This window comes from Lissotriton vulgaris, chromosome 8 (genome assembly GCF_964263255.1).
Source record: "Lissotriton vulgaris chromosome 8, aLisVul1.2, whole genome shotgun sequence".
Classification (NCBI taxonomy): Eukaryota; Metazoa; Chordata; class Amphibia; order Caudata; family Salamandridae; genus Lissotriton; species Lissotriton vulgaris.
In genome coordinates, this window is record NC_141696.1 from 630,303,804 (window position 1) to 630,319,447 (window position 15,644).

At 46.1% G+C, this 15,644-nt stretch overlaps 1 protein-coding gene and 1 long non-coding RNA gene across 2 annotated transcripts in view; one reads left to right on the forward strand and one right to left on the reverse strand.

Moving 5' to 3' along the window:
- Window positions 1–15,644, forward strand: part of LOC147697825 (organic solute transporter subunit alpha-like) — an 876,545-nt gene that overhangs the window by 819,977 nt on the left and 40,924 nt on the right. Inside the window, exon 7 of the mRNA XM_086934511.1 lies at window positions 11,937–12,042. Coding sequence (XP_086790637.1) covers window positions 11,937–12,042 — 106 coding nt within the window. The remainder of the gene's footprint in view (window positions 1–11,936; window positions 12,043–15,644) is intronic.
- LOC147697827 (uncharacterized) overlaps window positions 12,851–15,644 on the reverse strand; it is a 30,665-nt gene continuing 27,871 nt past the window's right edge. The window contains exon 4 of the long non-coding RNA XR_015299165.1: window positions 12,851–15,386. This is a non-coding gene — a long non-coding RNA (uncharacterized LOC147697827). The remainder of the gene's footprint in view (window positions 15,387–15,644) is intronic.

Sequence of the window (15,644 nt, forward strand, 5' to 3'; positions counted from 1 at the left end):
TTCAGAAGGACAAAATCTCGCAACAGTACCCCGGATTAAACTATCCAGGATGGGCAGCCGCTCCTTCAAATACCTGGCAGCCAAGCTCTGGAATGACCTCCCTGACCCGATCAGAGAGATACAGGATCTGCAGACCTTTAGGAAAGCAATAAAAACTCACCTCTTCTGCTAAACTTTCTTTCTCCCTTCCTACCTCCCTGATCCCACCATCTATCCACTCTTCATACAGTAAGCGCCGGGACGCCCCTTGGCTGGGGCAGCTGAGCGCTATACAAGCTCATATAACATAACATAACATAACATAACGCTTGACAGACCGAGGATATCCAAAGCGGATGGTAAAACGAGCAAGAAAACGAGCATGGTTTTGCACACGCGAATCTCTCCTACAAGGGAACACAAGAGATGCATCTGAATTTGACCGCTTAATTTGTGTGACGACTTTCTCTACAAAGAGTAATGAGATAAAAAAAGTTGTAAACAAATATTGGAATTTGATCAGTGAAGATGTGGAAATGAAAAACCCGCCCATGCATTCGTTTAAAAAAGCTACAAATATCCGAGAGCATGTAGTTTGCTCCTTCCTAGAGACACCTACACCACCATCACTTACTTCTATGTGGAACTTACAACCCATTGTAGGGCATCACCGATGTGGTAACTGCAAAGCTTGTGATTACACCTTACAAATCAAGGAGTTTGTGCACAAACATCATAAAATTGCTCTTAAACATTACACAAACTGTAACACCATGAATGTCATCTACTGCATTGTGTGCCCCTGTCAGTTGATGTATATATAGGGCAGACACAACAGAAAGTCAAATCCAGAATGCTACAACATTGCAGTCGTATCAGATGCGATACAGTTGGTGCCCCCCTGGTGGACCATTTCAAAACATTAAGTCATACACCCGAAGACCTCAAATGGATTGTCCTAGAGAAAGTTAATCTCGGACCAAGAGGTGGTAACATTTGCTCCTTACTGAACGTACGAGAAATGAAATGGATAACCCATTTCAATTCTATCAATGAAGGACTGAACGAGTTAGATAGCAGTTTCATACAGATGGCCACTATCTAGGGTTAGTGTCAATTCCACAAACGTCTCCGCAATTCTGAACTAGTCCCTAGTCCTCCATGTAAGAGTCCACTATGTAGCACTGTATGGACCACTATAACACCCTGTGAGGCAGTTAGGTGGTCCGTTAGACGAACTAATATGCTATAATGACTGCACTCCAGACCACTAGGTGAATTGGATACATTGTTCAAAATGGTTTTATATATATATGAAATATGGGAAATGCTGTCTATTCCAATCTTGACCACCTTAATACCCTGTGATGGTAATTACGTGGCTGCGAACTAATTCCAATGTTATTCCACCTATAATGAGGGGACAGGATATATTGTTGTTTTATCAAAAAAAAATTTTTTTAAATGTCTCTATCGATAACACAAAATATTGGTAATGCTGTATCCCACCCTATACCCTGTGATAGCAATTACGTGGTCGCAAACTAGACCCAATGATGTTCTCTGCACATTAAGGTTGCTCGCAACATAATGTATACAGAAGCACTACCAAGCATAATTGTAGTGATTTTGGCTGTTTAAGTCACGGCTAACCAGTAACACAAGAATTTATCTACCACTCTCATCGAGAATAATATTCAGTTATTATCGAGTTATTTCCCTGACCCCTGGCAACATAATCGAATTTTAACTTAAAAAGCGTGAACGGTGTAACTAATGCATTACAAATGCCGGTTTCTATGCAACTAGAACGCCGTACAACGCGTCCCGGTAACCACGACAACCAGCGTAGGCTTTTTTCCTTTGCCCTCGCGGTCACTTGGTGCGGAAGCATTTAGATTTGACTCCCCGTCGAACTTGAACGCCACTCTTCCGAATTGTTGCAGGATGCAACGAACGAAGAAGCCTGACCCGTTCTTTTAGGTAAGAGATGCCCCTTGCAATCCCATCGAGCCCACTAGTACATCGTGTGCCGTACTTAGCCTGATAAACTCCTTCCTCCTTTCGTTTTCAGCGACCGAGTCAGTAATGGACTAGGACCCGTGCCTAGATCGGTATGCTACGATACAGGTAACGGCTGTGGCCTTTAATTTAATCCTTTCCTTCATTTGTGAATACCCAAATAATTTATCTTACGAGGCACATAATATCCTATCCTTCTTTAGAGTGCCTACCTAATGAGGACCCTCTGCTAAATGACAAGCTAATTCCAGCGTGCTTTTATCGGTAATCCGCACCACAATGAATCTCAAATCTATCAACTGAAGACACCCTGCCCATTAACCAGGTAATTCCAAAAAAAAGGTGCCTTAGCCCTTCTAGCGGAATTATCTGCATAACAATCAATTTCAAGCATTTGAATTTGTCTATCCACCCTTTTTAGAAATGTGTTTGCCATCAAGCAACTCGCCTAATTACAGATCATAAAAGGATCTGCATACAAGGTAGTTCTATATAACCTTGCATTGTGTTTACGTAACAACAGCCGATGTTTAAATTTAAACACCCCACATCATTCAATATTTTAAAACAATGCCGTGACTAACCATCGCTTGTGTCTAAGACTCTTCCCAGTTACATGCCGTAAATGTTTAATAATTATTGTCGAGACACTACTCACACTAGCCTTTGATCACCATATATATGTAAAACTGCGACGGATCCTTGATCGGTGATCCCCTACGGACAGAAATTAGCCTGACATTCCATTCTATGGTCCTGCTGGACCATTCATTGGATTAACCAATGTATGATGTAATCTAATGTGTAAATAGTCTGGCCACGATCCCCTTTTTTTGTTTGTTTTAAGTAGGGGGCTGTGTAGCCCCCCTTCTTTTTCAATTTTTTTTTAGCCCTGGGACCCCATCCCCAAGGGCCTGCCCCCAATTTTTTTTAACTAATTAAAGTATTGGGAAGGGGGGCGTGTGGCCCCCCTCCTGAGGCCATAATCTGCCCCTTGGACCCCACACCCCAGGGCATGGGCCTTTTTAAAAATCAAAATAAATTATTTGGAGGGGGGCTGCTTTGCCCCCCTCCTGTGGCCACTTATGGCCCCGGGAACCCCATCCCCTGGGGTCGGCCCTTTTTTTAATTTCATTTTGGGAGGGGGGCCGTGTGGCCCCTCTCCTGGGCCACTACTAGCCCCGGGGACCCCATCCCCACGGCTGGCCCACTCCGTTGGGGACCTTGGGGGTCCCCAGTCCCCCCACAGTCCCAGCCAGCTCCCCGCATCCTGCGGGAGCCAGCATTGCTTTTCCACATGGGGAGCAGCTAACATGCTACTCCCCCTGTGGAAAAGCAATCTGCTTTCCTATTTGGAAGAGAGAGCTGGTTTTCTGCTCTCTCTTCCAAATAGAAAAGCAGTTTGCAATGACAGGGTGGGAGCCGCGAGGCTCCCGCCCTGTCATTGCAAACGGCAGTGTCCCGGGGGTGGGCCCCCCGGGACACTGCAGGAGCCGGCCCTGGGGGGTGGGGCTCCCCAGGGCCTAGACAAGGCTCCAGGAGGGGGGCCGCGTTACCCCCTCCCATCATTTGTAAAGCCCCGGGGGGTGGTGGTCCCCATAACGGACCCCCATATCAAAAATGTAGTGCCCCAGGAAGGTGGCGGTCCCCGGGGCGTGTGGGGGGGGCTCAAGCCCTCCCCACACAGGTTTTTTTATTAAAAAAAAGCCCCGGGGGTGGTGGTCCCCAGGGCTTGGGGGGACCTTTGAGCCCCCCACCCACTTTTCATTAAAGCCTCGGGGGTGGCAGTCCACGGGGCTGCGGGGGGGCCCATGAGCCCCCCGCATACATTAAATTTGTGCCCCGGGGTGGCGGTCCCCGGGGCTGGTGGGGCCTGAGAGCCGCCCACCCATTTCAAAAAAGCCCCGTGGATGGCGGTTCCCGGGACTGCAGGGGGGCCCATGAGCCCCCTGCATACATTACACTAGAGCCCCGGGGGGTGGTAGTCCCCAGGGCTGGGGGGGGCCTGAGTGCCCACCACCCATTTCAGGAAAACCCCAGGGGTGGCGGTCCCCGGGGCTGCTGGAGGCCCCATGAGCCTCCGCATACATTACATTACCCCGGGGGTGGCGGTCCCTAGGGCTGTGGGACCTCAAAGCCCCCCACCCATTTCAAAAAAGCCCCAGGGGTGGCATTTCCTGGGGCTGCGGGCGGCCCTGTGAGCCCCCACATACATTAACTTAGAGCCCCGGTGGGTGGCGGTCCCTGGGGCAATGTGGGGGGATTAGGACCCCCCCATACTTTTTTTAATATTGCCCCCGGGGGCAAATTACCATATTTACAGAGAGACCGCGTTTCTTTTTTTTTCTATCGCTAGGATGCACGGATCCTACGCGCATCCTGCGATTCAAAAAACAAAATTGGGGGCCCTGGTGGTCCTTGTGGGACCCCTGAGCAGGGTCAGGGTGTGTCTACCCTGCCCGCCTTTTTGCGTTTTGCAGCATTTGTTTTTGGTTTCTTGTGCCTCGGTTCTAATAATACACCACAACAATGAATGCTCTTACTTAATGACAAAATACCACATCTTGATTTCTATGACTGAAGTAATGATGTTTGAGTCATTGTTGGATGAGTTATAGTAATATTTTTATCCTCAATAATTAAGGAATATGATTTGAGGAGTGAAAACCCACTTGGGGGATGTGATATTTGCAGGTTGAGGATGTCACTTGACTTTGATAGAATAGCTGATTAATTGTGATGAAGTATGGACATGGGAGGAACTCTAGTGATGTTACGACCAATAACTGTGTGTTTGTGTGTATATATAATAATAATAATACTGCATTTTATAAAGCGCGAACAGCTACCTCACTAGGAGGTGTCCCGGCGCTAGGAGAACACAATTGACCTGGAGGCGAGAAGTAAGAGAGTTAGCGAGGTTGAGTGAAGAGCCACGTCTTCAGCAGCTTCTTAAAGCAAGGTTCAGAAGGGGCCTGCTGGATTGCTTGTGGTAAAGTGTTCCATAGAGAGGTAACATTTGCCGAAAAAGTTTGACCGCCTAGTCGAGCCTTTTTCGTACGAGGGACAGCCAGTTGAACGCGGCAATTGGACCGCAGTGCGCGGGTTTGAGAGTATCTCGGTAGCCGGGTTTTCAAATACTCTGGGCAGGAGCCATGCAGAGATCTGAAAGCCAGCGTAAGTGCTTTAAATTTTATTCTGCTGGCAACTGGAAGCCAATGCAATGATCGTAGATGCGGAGAGACTGACTGCTTGAGAGGGATTCGCAGTAACTGATTTGCAGCCGCATTTTGAACTACCTGAAGTTTTTGCGTCAGGTATTTTGGTAGGCCTAGGTAGAGTCCATTGGCGTAATCCAGCCTTGATGTAACAGTGGCATGGATTACCGTTTTCCGGGAGCTCTCCGGGAGGAGTCTCAGGATCTTACGGAGATTTCTCAGTTTGCTCAAGCAGCAGCCGGCGACTTGTTGGATGTGCGAGGTGAAGGACATGCTATCGTCCCACCTCACTCCAAGGTTTTTTGCCGTGCGGCTGGGTGAGGGGGCTTGGCCCATCTCCGTAGGCCACCAAAGTTCTGAGGCGGGGGTAGGGCCTTTGCCAAAGAAGATTACTTCGGTCTTATTGGCATTTAATTTTAATTTGTTCGTGTTCATCCATTGGGCTATATCTTGGAGACAGCCTTTGAAGTTCGAGAAGGACTCCTGCGACACCTCTGAGAACGGAAATACCAACTGGGTGTCGTCGGCATAGGAAATTGCCTTGACTCCCCAGTTGGCAATCAGCGTAAAGAGAGGAGCGAGGTAGATGTTGAACAAAAGGGGGCTGAGAGCCGACCCTTGCGGGACTCCGCAGCTGAGGACTTTGGGTGCTGAAGAGACCGTCCCTAGTGCCACCTTCTGAGTTCTCTGGGACAGATAGGAGTGTATCCATCCCAGTGCTTTATCCTGGATACCTATCTCGGCCAGGCGTCTGAGTAGTCTGGCATGGTCCACCGTGTCGAAGGCGGCCGACAGATCCAGGAGTACCAGCATCGCTGAGTTACCTGCATCCATCGACCACCTTACTGACTCGGCTACCTCAATAAGCGCTGTCTCCGTACTAAAGCCGGGCCGGAAGCCTGACTGTGTCTCATGTAGTACCTTATTTACTTCTATGTATGTGTTTATAAATATATGTATCTGTATATATACACTCACTGAAAAAAACAGGTTACAGGAACGTTATAGTTAGGCTCACATTTCACTCATACAAAACGATAGAAATTCAGCAGTTATTATTACCTGAGCTAACTATAACGTATGCCCTCTCAATGCACTGCTTTTGACCTCACATATTGCCACATTTGGACAATCCCATGTGAGGTGCTTGAAGGAAGCTTGAGGTGAAGAGCACCTGTGCAACGCATGTCTGGCGCCATCACTTTTTCAAAAAGGTGTACTGAAGTGTGTTAGAGGGGATTTTGAAATTTAAAGTGTATTAGTCTCAATCTATAGTTGGGTGAGAGAGCCTTCATCTGACTGCAGAAATAGGACCAATGGGTATCCTTGATCGAGGGGTCTGTGTCCACCTCCCAGGCTGTTTTGCGCTGTAGGCAGAGTAACTGGTTCTGTAGTTTGCATAACGGAGTATAACCTGGTAACCACTTTCCATGGTGAGGGGGTTCATGAGTATGTGCTCTAGAGCCTGAAGCATAGGAAGGAATGTTGGGAAGGTGGTATGTAGTGCACAGCATGTGTCTCAAAGTTGATGCTAGTGAAGTCGTGAATTGACTCAACGGAAGCTTCGAATGGTGAAAGAAAATAATCCTCTGGGTATGGGTCAGAAAAGGTGTGAGATCTTGCCCACATGCTCATGCCCCAACGCCCTCATCCTGCAAATGTAGCAGGAGGGTTTCTTCCAATGGAAACAGAGGGAGCGTATAGGCAAGGGAGTCTGGCATGCCTCCTCATGCCACCTCATGCCCAGCGCACACACTCCACTGTGTCAATCTCCAGCCGAGGTGGTACATATGTCACGTAAAGTACTGTGAGTAAGGGTCATGGCGTTGAGTGGTCCGCTTTTATAACAGTATGTGGCTGAAACAGTGTTGTGTAAAGTCAGAAATGTGGGTACTGTGCCCAGTATGCATATAATGTCATACCAGGCGCAGCCCTGGGCGTGTGCGAATGTAAGCAGATCCCATGATATCCAGGGCTGTTTACCTGCCCAGATCAATGCAACCAGACTGGATCTTAACCAATTCCGGAAAGGTGTGGTAAGAGGGATAGGCACATTAAAGAAAAGACAAAGGAATTTTGGAGACTGATCATTTTTGCTATCGCTATCCACCCGGACAAAGACAGCAGTAACTGGGACCCTATTGGAATTCTGTCCTCTAGCCACATCATGGATCAGACAAAAGTGGCTCTCAGAAGCTCGTCCGGATCGAGGCTTAGCCTTAGCCTTAAGTCCAAGTATCAAACTGGATTGGATGCCCACCTAAGTGGGTAATCGGATGGAAAAGGTTGAGATCTGTCTGTGAGGGAAAGACTTGTACCAATTCAGCTTTATGCCTGAAAAACCATCAAAGCGGTTCTATTTGGGCTTGTAAATATATATTGTCATGTCATTTGCATACATGGAAACAATAAAACTGCTAGAAGCGAAACTCAAGCCTTGGGGGCAAGGGATTGCCGAAGCTAAGTGTTAAGTTGCTCCATCAACAAAGCAATTAATATCTACAACAGTGGGCAACCCTAACATGTCCCACAGGTGATAGGGAACAGGTCAGATATCACACCATTAAGCTGTACTCAGGCCGTGGGCAGTGTGTATAGAAGTTATTTTTGACAGAGGAATCGTGCACTAATACCAAAATCCACTAACAGTAGAAAGAGGTAAGGCCACTCAAGGGAATAAAACCCCTTGGTGGCGTCTAGAAGAGTTGCCACTGCCGAGACCTGAGGGGCTATGTAGTACATTGTGGCAAATATGGTGCGAAGGTTCTGGAATTTGAGTGCACTTTAAGCAAACACTGTACAGTTCAATTGTAGGGTCAATCATGCCTTGTGATTTGTGGGAGGCCACTTGGAACAGCGATAAAATTCCGCAGCTCTAGGGGAGTGAGTAATAACTAGATAGATTTTTCCAGCACCATCCAGGAATGAGATCGGTTGGTAGTTTGTCAGATCATTGTGAGGGCCTTTTTTGTGAAGCGGTACAGTTGACAATAGCTCTCCAAGATGGAGGGCCCTTTCCAAACTCCCAAATTGCATTGAACGCTAATGTCAATATGGCACCTAAACTGACACGTTTTTACGATAAGTATCTGTTGAAACTCTGTCCGGGCCGAGACCTTTAATTTATTTCTGGCTGCAGATGGCTACTCCAACTTCGTCTCCTGTAAATTTTGGACATATGGTGCCTAGTTAGGTCTCGCCTAGCGATCCAGCGCATGCGCTGGTCCCCTTGGCGAGATCTATTGCTGTCGGTTTCTTGGCCGAAGGAGGACAGGATATGTGCACGCACCCAGAAGACAGGACATGTGCATGCTTACGGCTGAAGATGTTAGCATAAAAGACAGCAGGCGTGCGAGGACAGGAGATGTACATGCGTATGGCTCGGCTCGCTCCCATTCTCCCTCCCTGTCTGCGCGCATACAGGACAGGAGATATGCACGCGTTCAGCTGACAATGTCCTCACCCTTCAGCTCTGCCTCTGCCCACGCATGGAGGCGCGTGCTGCCCTGCTTCTGAGGTTCCTTAGTGTTTCTGGACACTGCAAATGCTGAGAGCCTGCACTGGAGCGTCGGAGGCGTGTGGGCTTTGCTGCGGGCGGGTGCACTTGCCGTCCAGGGGTTCACCGTACCGGTTGGATTCCCTGGACTATCGTGAGCTATGCTAGTCTTGGGCGGGCCACCAGCACACTAAATTCCTACAAGAACTTTCATATCCAGACACTTACAAGTACCCCACCTTGCTAGTTCAGGCACAAATTCACAGGCTTTCAGGTACTCCTCCAGGGAACCTTCTCCATCATCCCAGCTTCTTTGCTGCACCCCAAATCTCCTGTCACTTCCCCAACACTCATGGAACTTGCTGGCAGTGGAGCTGATGTTGAGGGCAGTTCAGTTTTTAGTTGCCCCGCTCCCCGAGGGCACCCCGTTGGTTGGCACAGGTCTTTTGCCCCCTTGGTCGGTGAAGTCTGCTTCGCAAGGCTGCCCCTGCTGCTCCCAGCTGTTGTGGTTTGGGTCCTCCATGGTCTCGTCGTCCACTCTTGCTTCCTCCATGCTGCCTCTCAGCCTCCCGGCCGTAGGTCGCGCGCCCTGTGGCTCATGCTGACCATCCTCGTGCCGCCACCGAGCTCTACGAAGCCCACGGACCAGTAAGGTAGTGACTATTTCCTCGTAGAGAAAAGCCACTTGGCCGCGACGAAGCATCACATTACACTCACGTCAAGTTACATCTTATTTGTGCGCCGTATTTATACACATGGCAGCGTGTCTAGACTTTTCGCATAAAAAACCCAGTTGTTGCAAGTTAATTCAGAAGAAGTAATTAGGTGTTGAACATCGCAGAATGGGGACGTGTTGGGTTCCTGGAGTAGTATGGGCAGCCCGTTAAATGGAAATATAGAAATGCAGGTACTCACTATTCAGAGTATCTGTTTCCTCCCGAAAGGTGCCCATAAAATGTATTGCAGTTGTGCAGGCACTGTCACTTTCAAATTAAACAAGAGCAGGTACCCAGTACTGGGCAGCTCCTGGTCATTTAAAGCACCGATTAAGGGTTTACAGGGCAGCTGACGATGTCAGAGAAGTGTAGCTAAATGATTAGAGCAGCAGACCCTGATGCAGAGGTCTAGCCCGGGACCAGGGTTCAATTCCCTGCCTCGTCGGATCTTGGGCTCAAAAATTCCACGGACCTGAGAATTCTCGCCTTGGTGCCTATTCCAATCATGGAGTCCCACTCTGCAACTCTGGGCAATAGCTTGCTTAATCTCCACAACGGCCCCCAAAACGCTAAGGATGCCTGGCCTCCACCTTGGGGGTGCCCAGGAGTGGACGCCTCACAGGGAAAGCCAGGATGGGTTCCACAGCGGTATTCGTACAAGCGCCTTGAGACCCTTGCGGGTGAGTAGTGCGCTATACAAGTATCAATTTACATTTACATAGAGTTATTAAATAAGCGGAGGTGCCATTCAGAATCATGGTGGCTGCATCATACCCTCTTAGTTTACAGACTGCTTATGTGTGACGTGATTGAGCGATGGTTTATTGCACGTTGAGCATGCTAAATCGGTGTCATAAACACTTATCTCAGCATACGCAAAATAGCCAAGTTATTAGACTTTCAAGCCAAGCAGGTGTGTCGAGGAATTATACGGGGCAGCTACTGCTTACATTGTAAATTGTATTTATATAGCGCTTACTACCCTTGATGAGGCGTTGAAGCGCTTTTCTGCGAGTAGCATGCTACTCTGGAACCCAAGATTAGAAGCTTAGAGGTAGTAGGATAGTAATACAAAGATTAGTAATACTTTTTCTTTTTTTGCATTCGTTATGTTAGGTTGGTGTTTTTGATTTCTTGTGTGTTTAGACATTATGATTTTAATTAATCGAATAAAGAATTTTGACTGACTTGACTGACTGACTGACAGACCTCTCCTCCAACGGCACGGGCGGCCATGAGTTGGTACATTTGCTACATTTGCAATGCACTAGGTCTCACATTTGCGAGAGTTGGAGCTATTAGCATTGTAAATGACAATGCCTTTTATTTATGTATTGTTTTTCTGTAACATAAATAAAAGGCATTGTCATTAACAATGCCAATAGCTTAAACACTTGCAACTGCGAGACCTATTGCATTGCAAATGCTTGTTTTTAGAAGTTGTCATTAGGAGATTGGAGGAGTCAACTTAGTTACTACCGCTCAAGACGAGAAAGACCTGTTCATTCCATTCACTTTGACAGAATAGATTTTACATGGCTGTAAAGCTCTCTACACAGGAAGGCAATGGAATACCGGATTCAAAGGTTTCACAGCTCCATCTAATTAGACCCCAGACGCACCTTGTGTTCATATCCTGTATATCCAGTTGAAGTGCTGCCCATGATTTGACAAGAAAATGTATTTTTTTTTTGTAATGAATTTGTTGTTTATATTTTTATTTAGTGCGCAAATGCGTGACTCTTTCATTGGGGACTGCCATCTATGGCTCAGGGCAGTGGCTAAGGACGTCTTTAGTTTTAAGTATTTGATATTGAGCCATTCAATGCTGATATTTCCCATGCTACATGATTTCCACGCTAGGGTGGATTTGCAATTTTGGCAAACTTTGCGGTTAATTTAAATCCATTTTCCAACCTGCTGATGGCGACCGGACTTACCAGCTCCTTTAGTTTTAATAATTAAATCAATCAACTACTCTACAATTATCACTGTTTGCCGTGAGGCAAGGATTCTGCCATTCGATATTTTTCCTGTTCAGCTTCTCAAAAATTTTCTTTTCAGATCAATGTTTAATCAGTGGTGACACATTGGTGTAGAGATTTACTTTGTTATCCTTTGAAACAGCGAAAGACGTTTCATGATTATAAATTAGCATATTTGCATGTACTCAAGATAACGTCTATTCCTGGCTTTTAAGAGGCAAGACAATAAAGGAAACCGAGAAAGCCAATACTAATTTCTGGAGGAAGGCATTAGGCAAATTATTTGCTCAAATAATGATTTCTTTTTTCACTCCGTGGTCTTGACGAACATTAGTTCTACATAGACGTATCTAAATAAACAATGAAAACTATTTGCAATGAACATGCTCTAGCGGTATTCATTCTGATTTAATGGCATGTGAATAGATTCTATTAACAGCAATGTACTAATAAAACGAACAGACTTCAAATGCGTTTTCAAGCCTCATTGATGTGTGTTTGTGTTTGGATACCTTTGCAGTTCATCATCATCCTGTCCCAGCTCCAGTCTGCTATTATCAACATGTTGGCGAACTCAGGAGTTATTGCTTGTGCACCGCCTCTTCCATCATCATCAAGAGGATCATGTATGTTGTGTTTCCATCTGAATTGCATTTCGTGTAATTCAGCCTAGCTTTAGCATTGTTTATTGTAAAGCACTGGTAATGGTTAACCATTTTCAATTGCAAACGACCTGTCAGATATATTATACAAGAGAAATTATTTCACAATTCTCAAAACACTGAGCGCTGGGCTGTTCTATACGTCGCAAATTTCCTTAACTCATTCTGGGTCAGAGTAATATTGCTCTTTTTTTGGCAATGACTTCAGCAATAACCAGACAATTGATTTGAGTAAGTGGGTAAAAAACAAAATACATAAATAACGTCAAAGCCACACACTCCAGAGCAAGCGTGTTTCATTAGGTTTTTTGTTAACTGAGTTTTTTATAGCTCGAACTTGACCCGAATCGGGTATCAGAGCTCTTTACATAGCACCAATTGCATTACATGAGGACACATTCATTTTTGTTAGACACGGGAAGATGAAGTGATTTGCCAGACTCAAAGGATGTTCAGGGTCATTGTGGAGACTCGAACCCAGTTCCCCAGATTCAAGGTTGACCACCCTAGCCATTAGGCCAACTCCTCTCCCCAACATTTACTAAAGTATTACCTCTCCCTTATATAAGGGGTAAAGTACCCCCTGTTGTACTTTATAAGGATACTGCTGGTCACCGAGGAGTTCCAGAACCATATAGAGGAACAAGGCAGAAGGAAGAGTTCCTTTATAAGGTTGTAGATGTAGAACTCACCAAGGCCTACCGGTGCTAGGGGTTCGCCCTTATTTGCGCACTAGTCCTCAGACAACCAAATAGAGATTGGCACGGAAGCTGGAATATCAAAACAGCAGTTTATTAAACCTCATGAGTGGAACTACATCTATACAAAATCCTCGGGCAGTGTATGAGGTCACACATGGAGTACAGAAACTGTGGGTCTTTTATACCCACTCAAGAGCTCAAAAGGAGGCGGTACAAGTACGCACAATAATAGCTATTCACATATATAGACATACAAATGCTCAGTCAACAAAGTAGGAGGAGTAATGAAGTTGCTGACATCAGTTAGAACAGCCTGACATTTACAGACTAAGACATGTGCATGAGCAGCTACAGACTTTTCTGATCATGCTCAGTGTTACAGGAGCTAAGTATAGACAGTCATTCTAGTAAAGCTCAAGAGTAGGCAACAGGGATACGGAAAGAGCACATGGCGAGCACATGGTCAACAAAAATGGCTGCCCAAAAACAAAATGGCTTCAGCTCATGCTAACAGTGATCTCTGCCAAACGCCCACAGACAACCCTTTTAGCATTAGCTGAAGACATCTATAATCAGAAGGGACAGAGTGTACATCCTGTATATCTATCATCATTATTTCATTAAGTTCTTGGTTTAATACATGTTGGGCATTCACTTTCTTAACGTTACATCTGGCAGGTATACACGCAATGATACAGAGGGAACAAAGCATTGACAACATTGCATACATAGGCAGCATGTCAGCAGAATTGCAAATAATACACATAATATTGTCAAATGTTTCCAGCCCCAGGTAGTAAACAGTGTCCATAGCCAACTGGCTAAAGTCCATGTTCTGGTATCAGGGTGAATCTCAGCAGCAATTTTATGCCGTTTAGAGATCGCATCTAAAACTGAAGGGGCATGATCAGGAATGTACACACAGCAACTGCTCCCGATGATACGACATGCACCACCTCGATCGGCCAGGGCTATGTCGAAGACCATACGGTTTTGGAGCACCACAATCCTCGCAATCTGTAGTTCTTCCGCAATGTTCCCATGTGCCATAGCTGTCTGGTTGGTCACAGCCTCTGTGAAATGTGTCAAACGTCAGATTTTCCTGCTGTTCAAGGCAGCACCAACAAAGAAGAACAACCCCAAATTAAATCAACATATTGCTGCAGTGTAGTATCAGTCTGATCCACCTCATCATGACTTGTCCTCTTAAATCTGGTTTTGGAAATGTCATTAAACAATTTATAGTCCTTGTGATATGATGAAGGTGCCAGAAACACAGGTGGGAACAAAAAGTACACAAAACAAGTACCGTACCAGCCAATGGGTAAATTGTAGTATCCCTTATTTCTGCAGATAAAATATGTAATATGCGATGACATAAAGCTGCTGTTATTTACTTCAGTAATGTTTAGAACCAAAGTGCAATCGCTTTTCCCTATGGGAATTCTGCCAACACTGTTCACACACAAGTCTGCATGAGCCCTAGTGGCAGCTATAACAAATGGTCCATTACCCTTAGCAGTTTTAGTATTTGGAAAAACATAGCGCGTAGAGGAATTTCCTCTGCGATACTCGTCCATCTCCCATATAGTTCCTTTAGCCTGCGGATCTCCTTCCTCATCAGGATAGCACACTTTATTAAGCCGATAGTTCAGTCTTCCTACATCATATTTAGTAATATTAGCAACATGGGTAGGCCAGAGCAGTGCAAACCAGGCCCTACAAGAACCATTGTGCGAGAACGGCAGAGGAATGAAATGTGTTCCTCCCTTTTTCTGATGAGCAGGCATCATTCCACACACCCAACAGTCAGTAATGTTCATAGCATTATGAGTGTGGTGCAACATCTGGATGAACGTTTTGTTGAGATAAGACTGTCTATGTTTCTGCTCATGATAAGGGAGAGTGAAGTAATGGTACTCAATAGGTGCTGGAATAGTGGCAGTAAGTATTCGTTGAGCAGGAGCCACTTCCTCTACAACCCCAGTTATTACTGCCATAATGATCACACTGACAGTAAACCCAACAATGCATATAGTCTTTTGGCTGCAGATTCTCACAGCAGTCGATGCCTCTTAAATAGGCATGGTTATCTTGATGCTGAAATAACAAAGCAGATAGAGCTCTAAAGCCCTGGGCAGCCGTTGGTTTCTTCACGGGTGCCACTAAACAAAAAGACCCCCCCTTCAGCTCAGTCTCTCACTAACTCAGGACGGTTGCTCAACCAGTCTCTTTCAGCAATGCAGTTTTTCTCCGGGGTCGCAGCTGATATCGAGATGTACCAGGGATCTTGCGGTCCGGGAAGACTTCCTCAGGTCCTTCAGGTGATGTGGCTTGGCCTCTCTCGGTGTCCTGGATCTGTCAATATTCGGCGAGTGCAGCAGGTTCCACCAGGGCAGACAACACTTTTTTGCTGTGGGTAGCATTGACCCAATTCCTCTGATTGGTCACTCGGACTGCAGTTCTCGTCGCCAGGAGGACTTGTTCAGGACCGCGCCTTCTGGGCTCCAGGCTATTCGACCTCTGGAAGACTTTGACCATCACTTAGTCACTGGGCCGAAGATAATGACCATCACCTTGCGACCTGTCTGGAAGAGCTTCTCAAACCTGTTGATGAATAGAAAAAAAGCTGTCAGTCAATTGTGATAGTTAGTCACTCATCAAAACACAAGGTACGTTATGTATGGGGCGTGGCTTAGGAATTCCCCAAATATTCATAGGCCTTCCAAATACCACCTCATACGGTGTACGGCCAGATCGTGTATGTGGCACTGATCTAATGGACAGCAATGCCAAAGGTAGTGCATCAGGCCATTTCAGAGATGTAGAAGCCTGGATTTTAGCCAACTTAATTTTGAGGGTAGA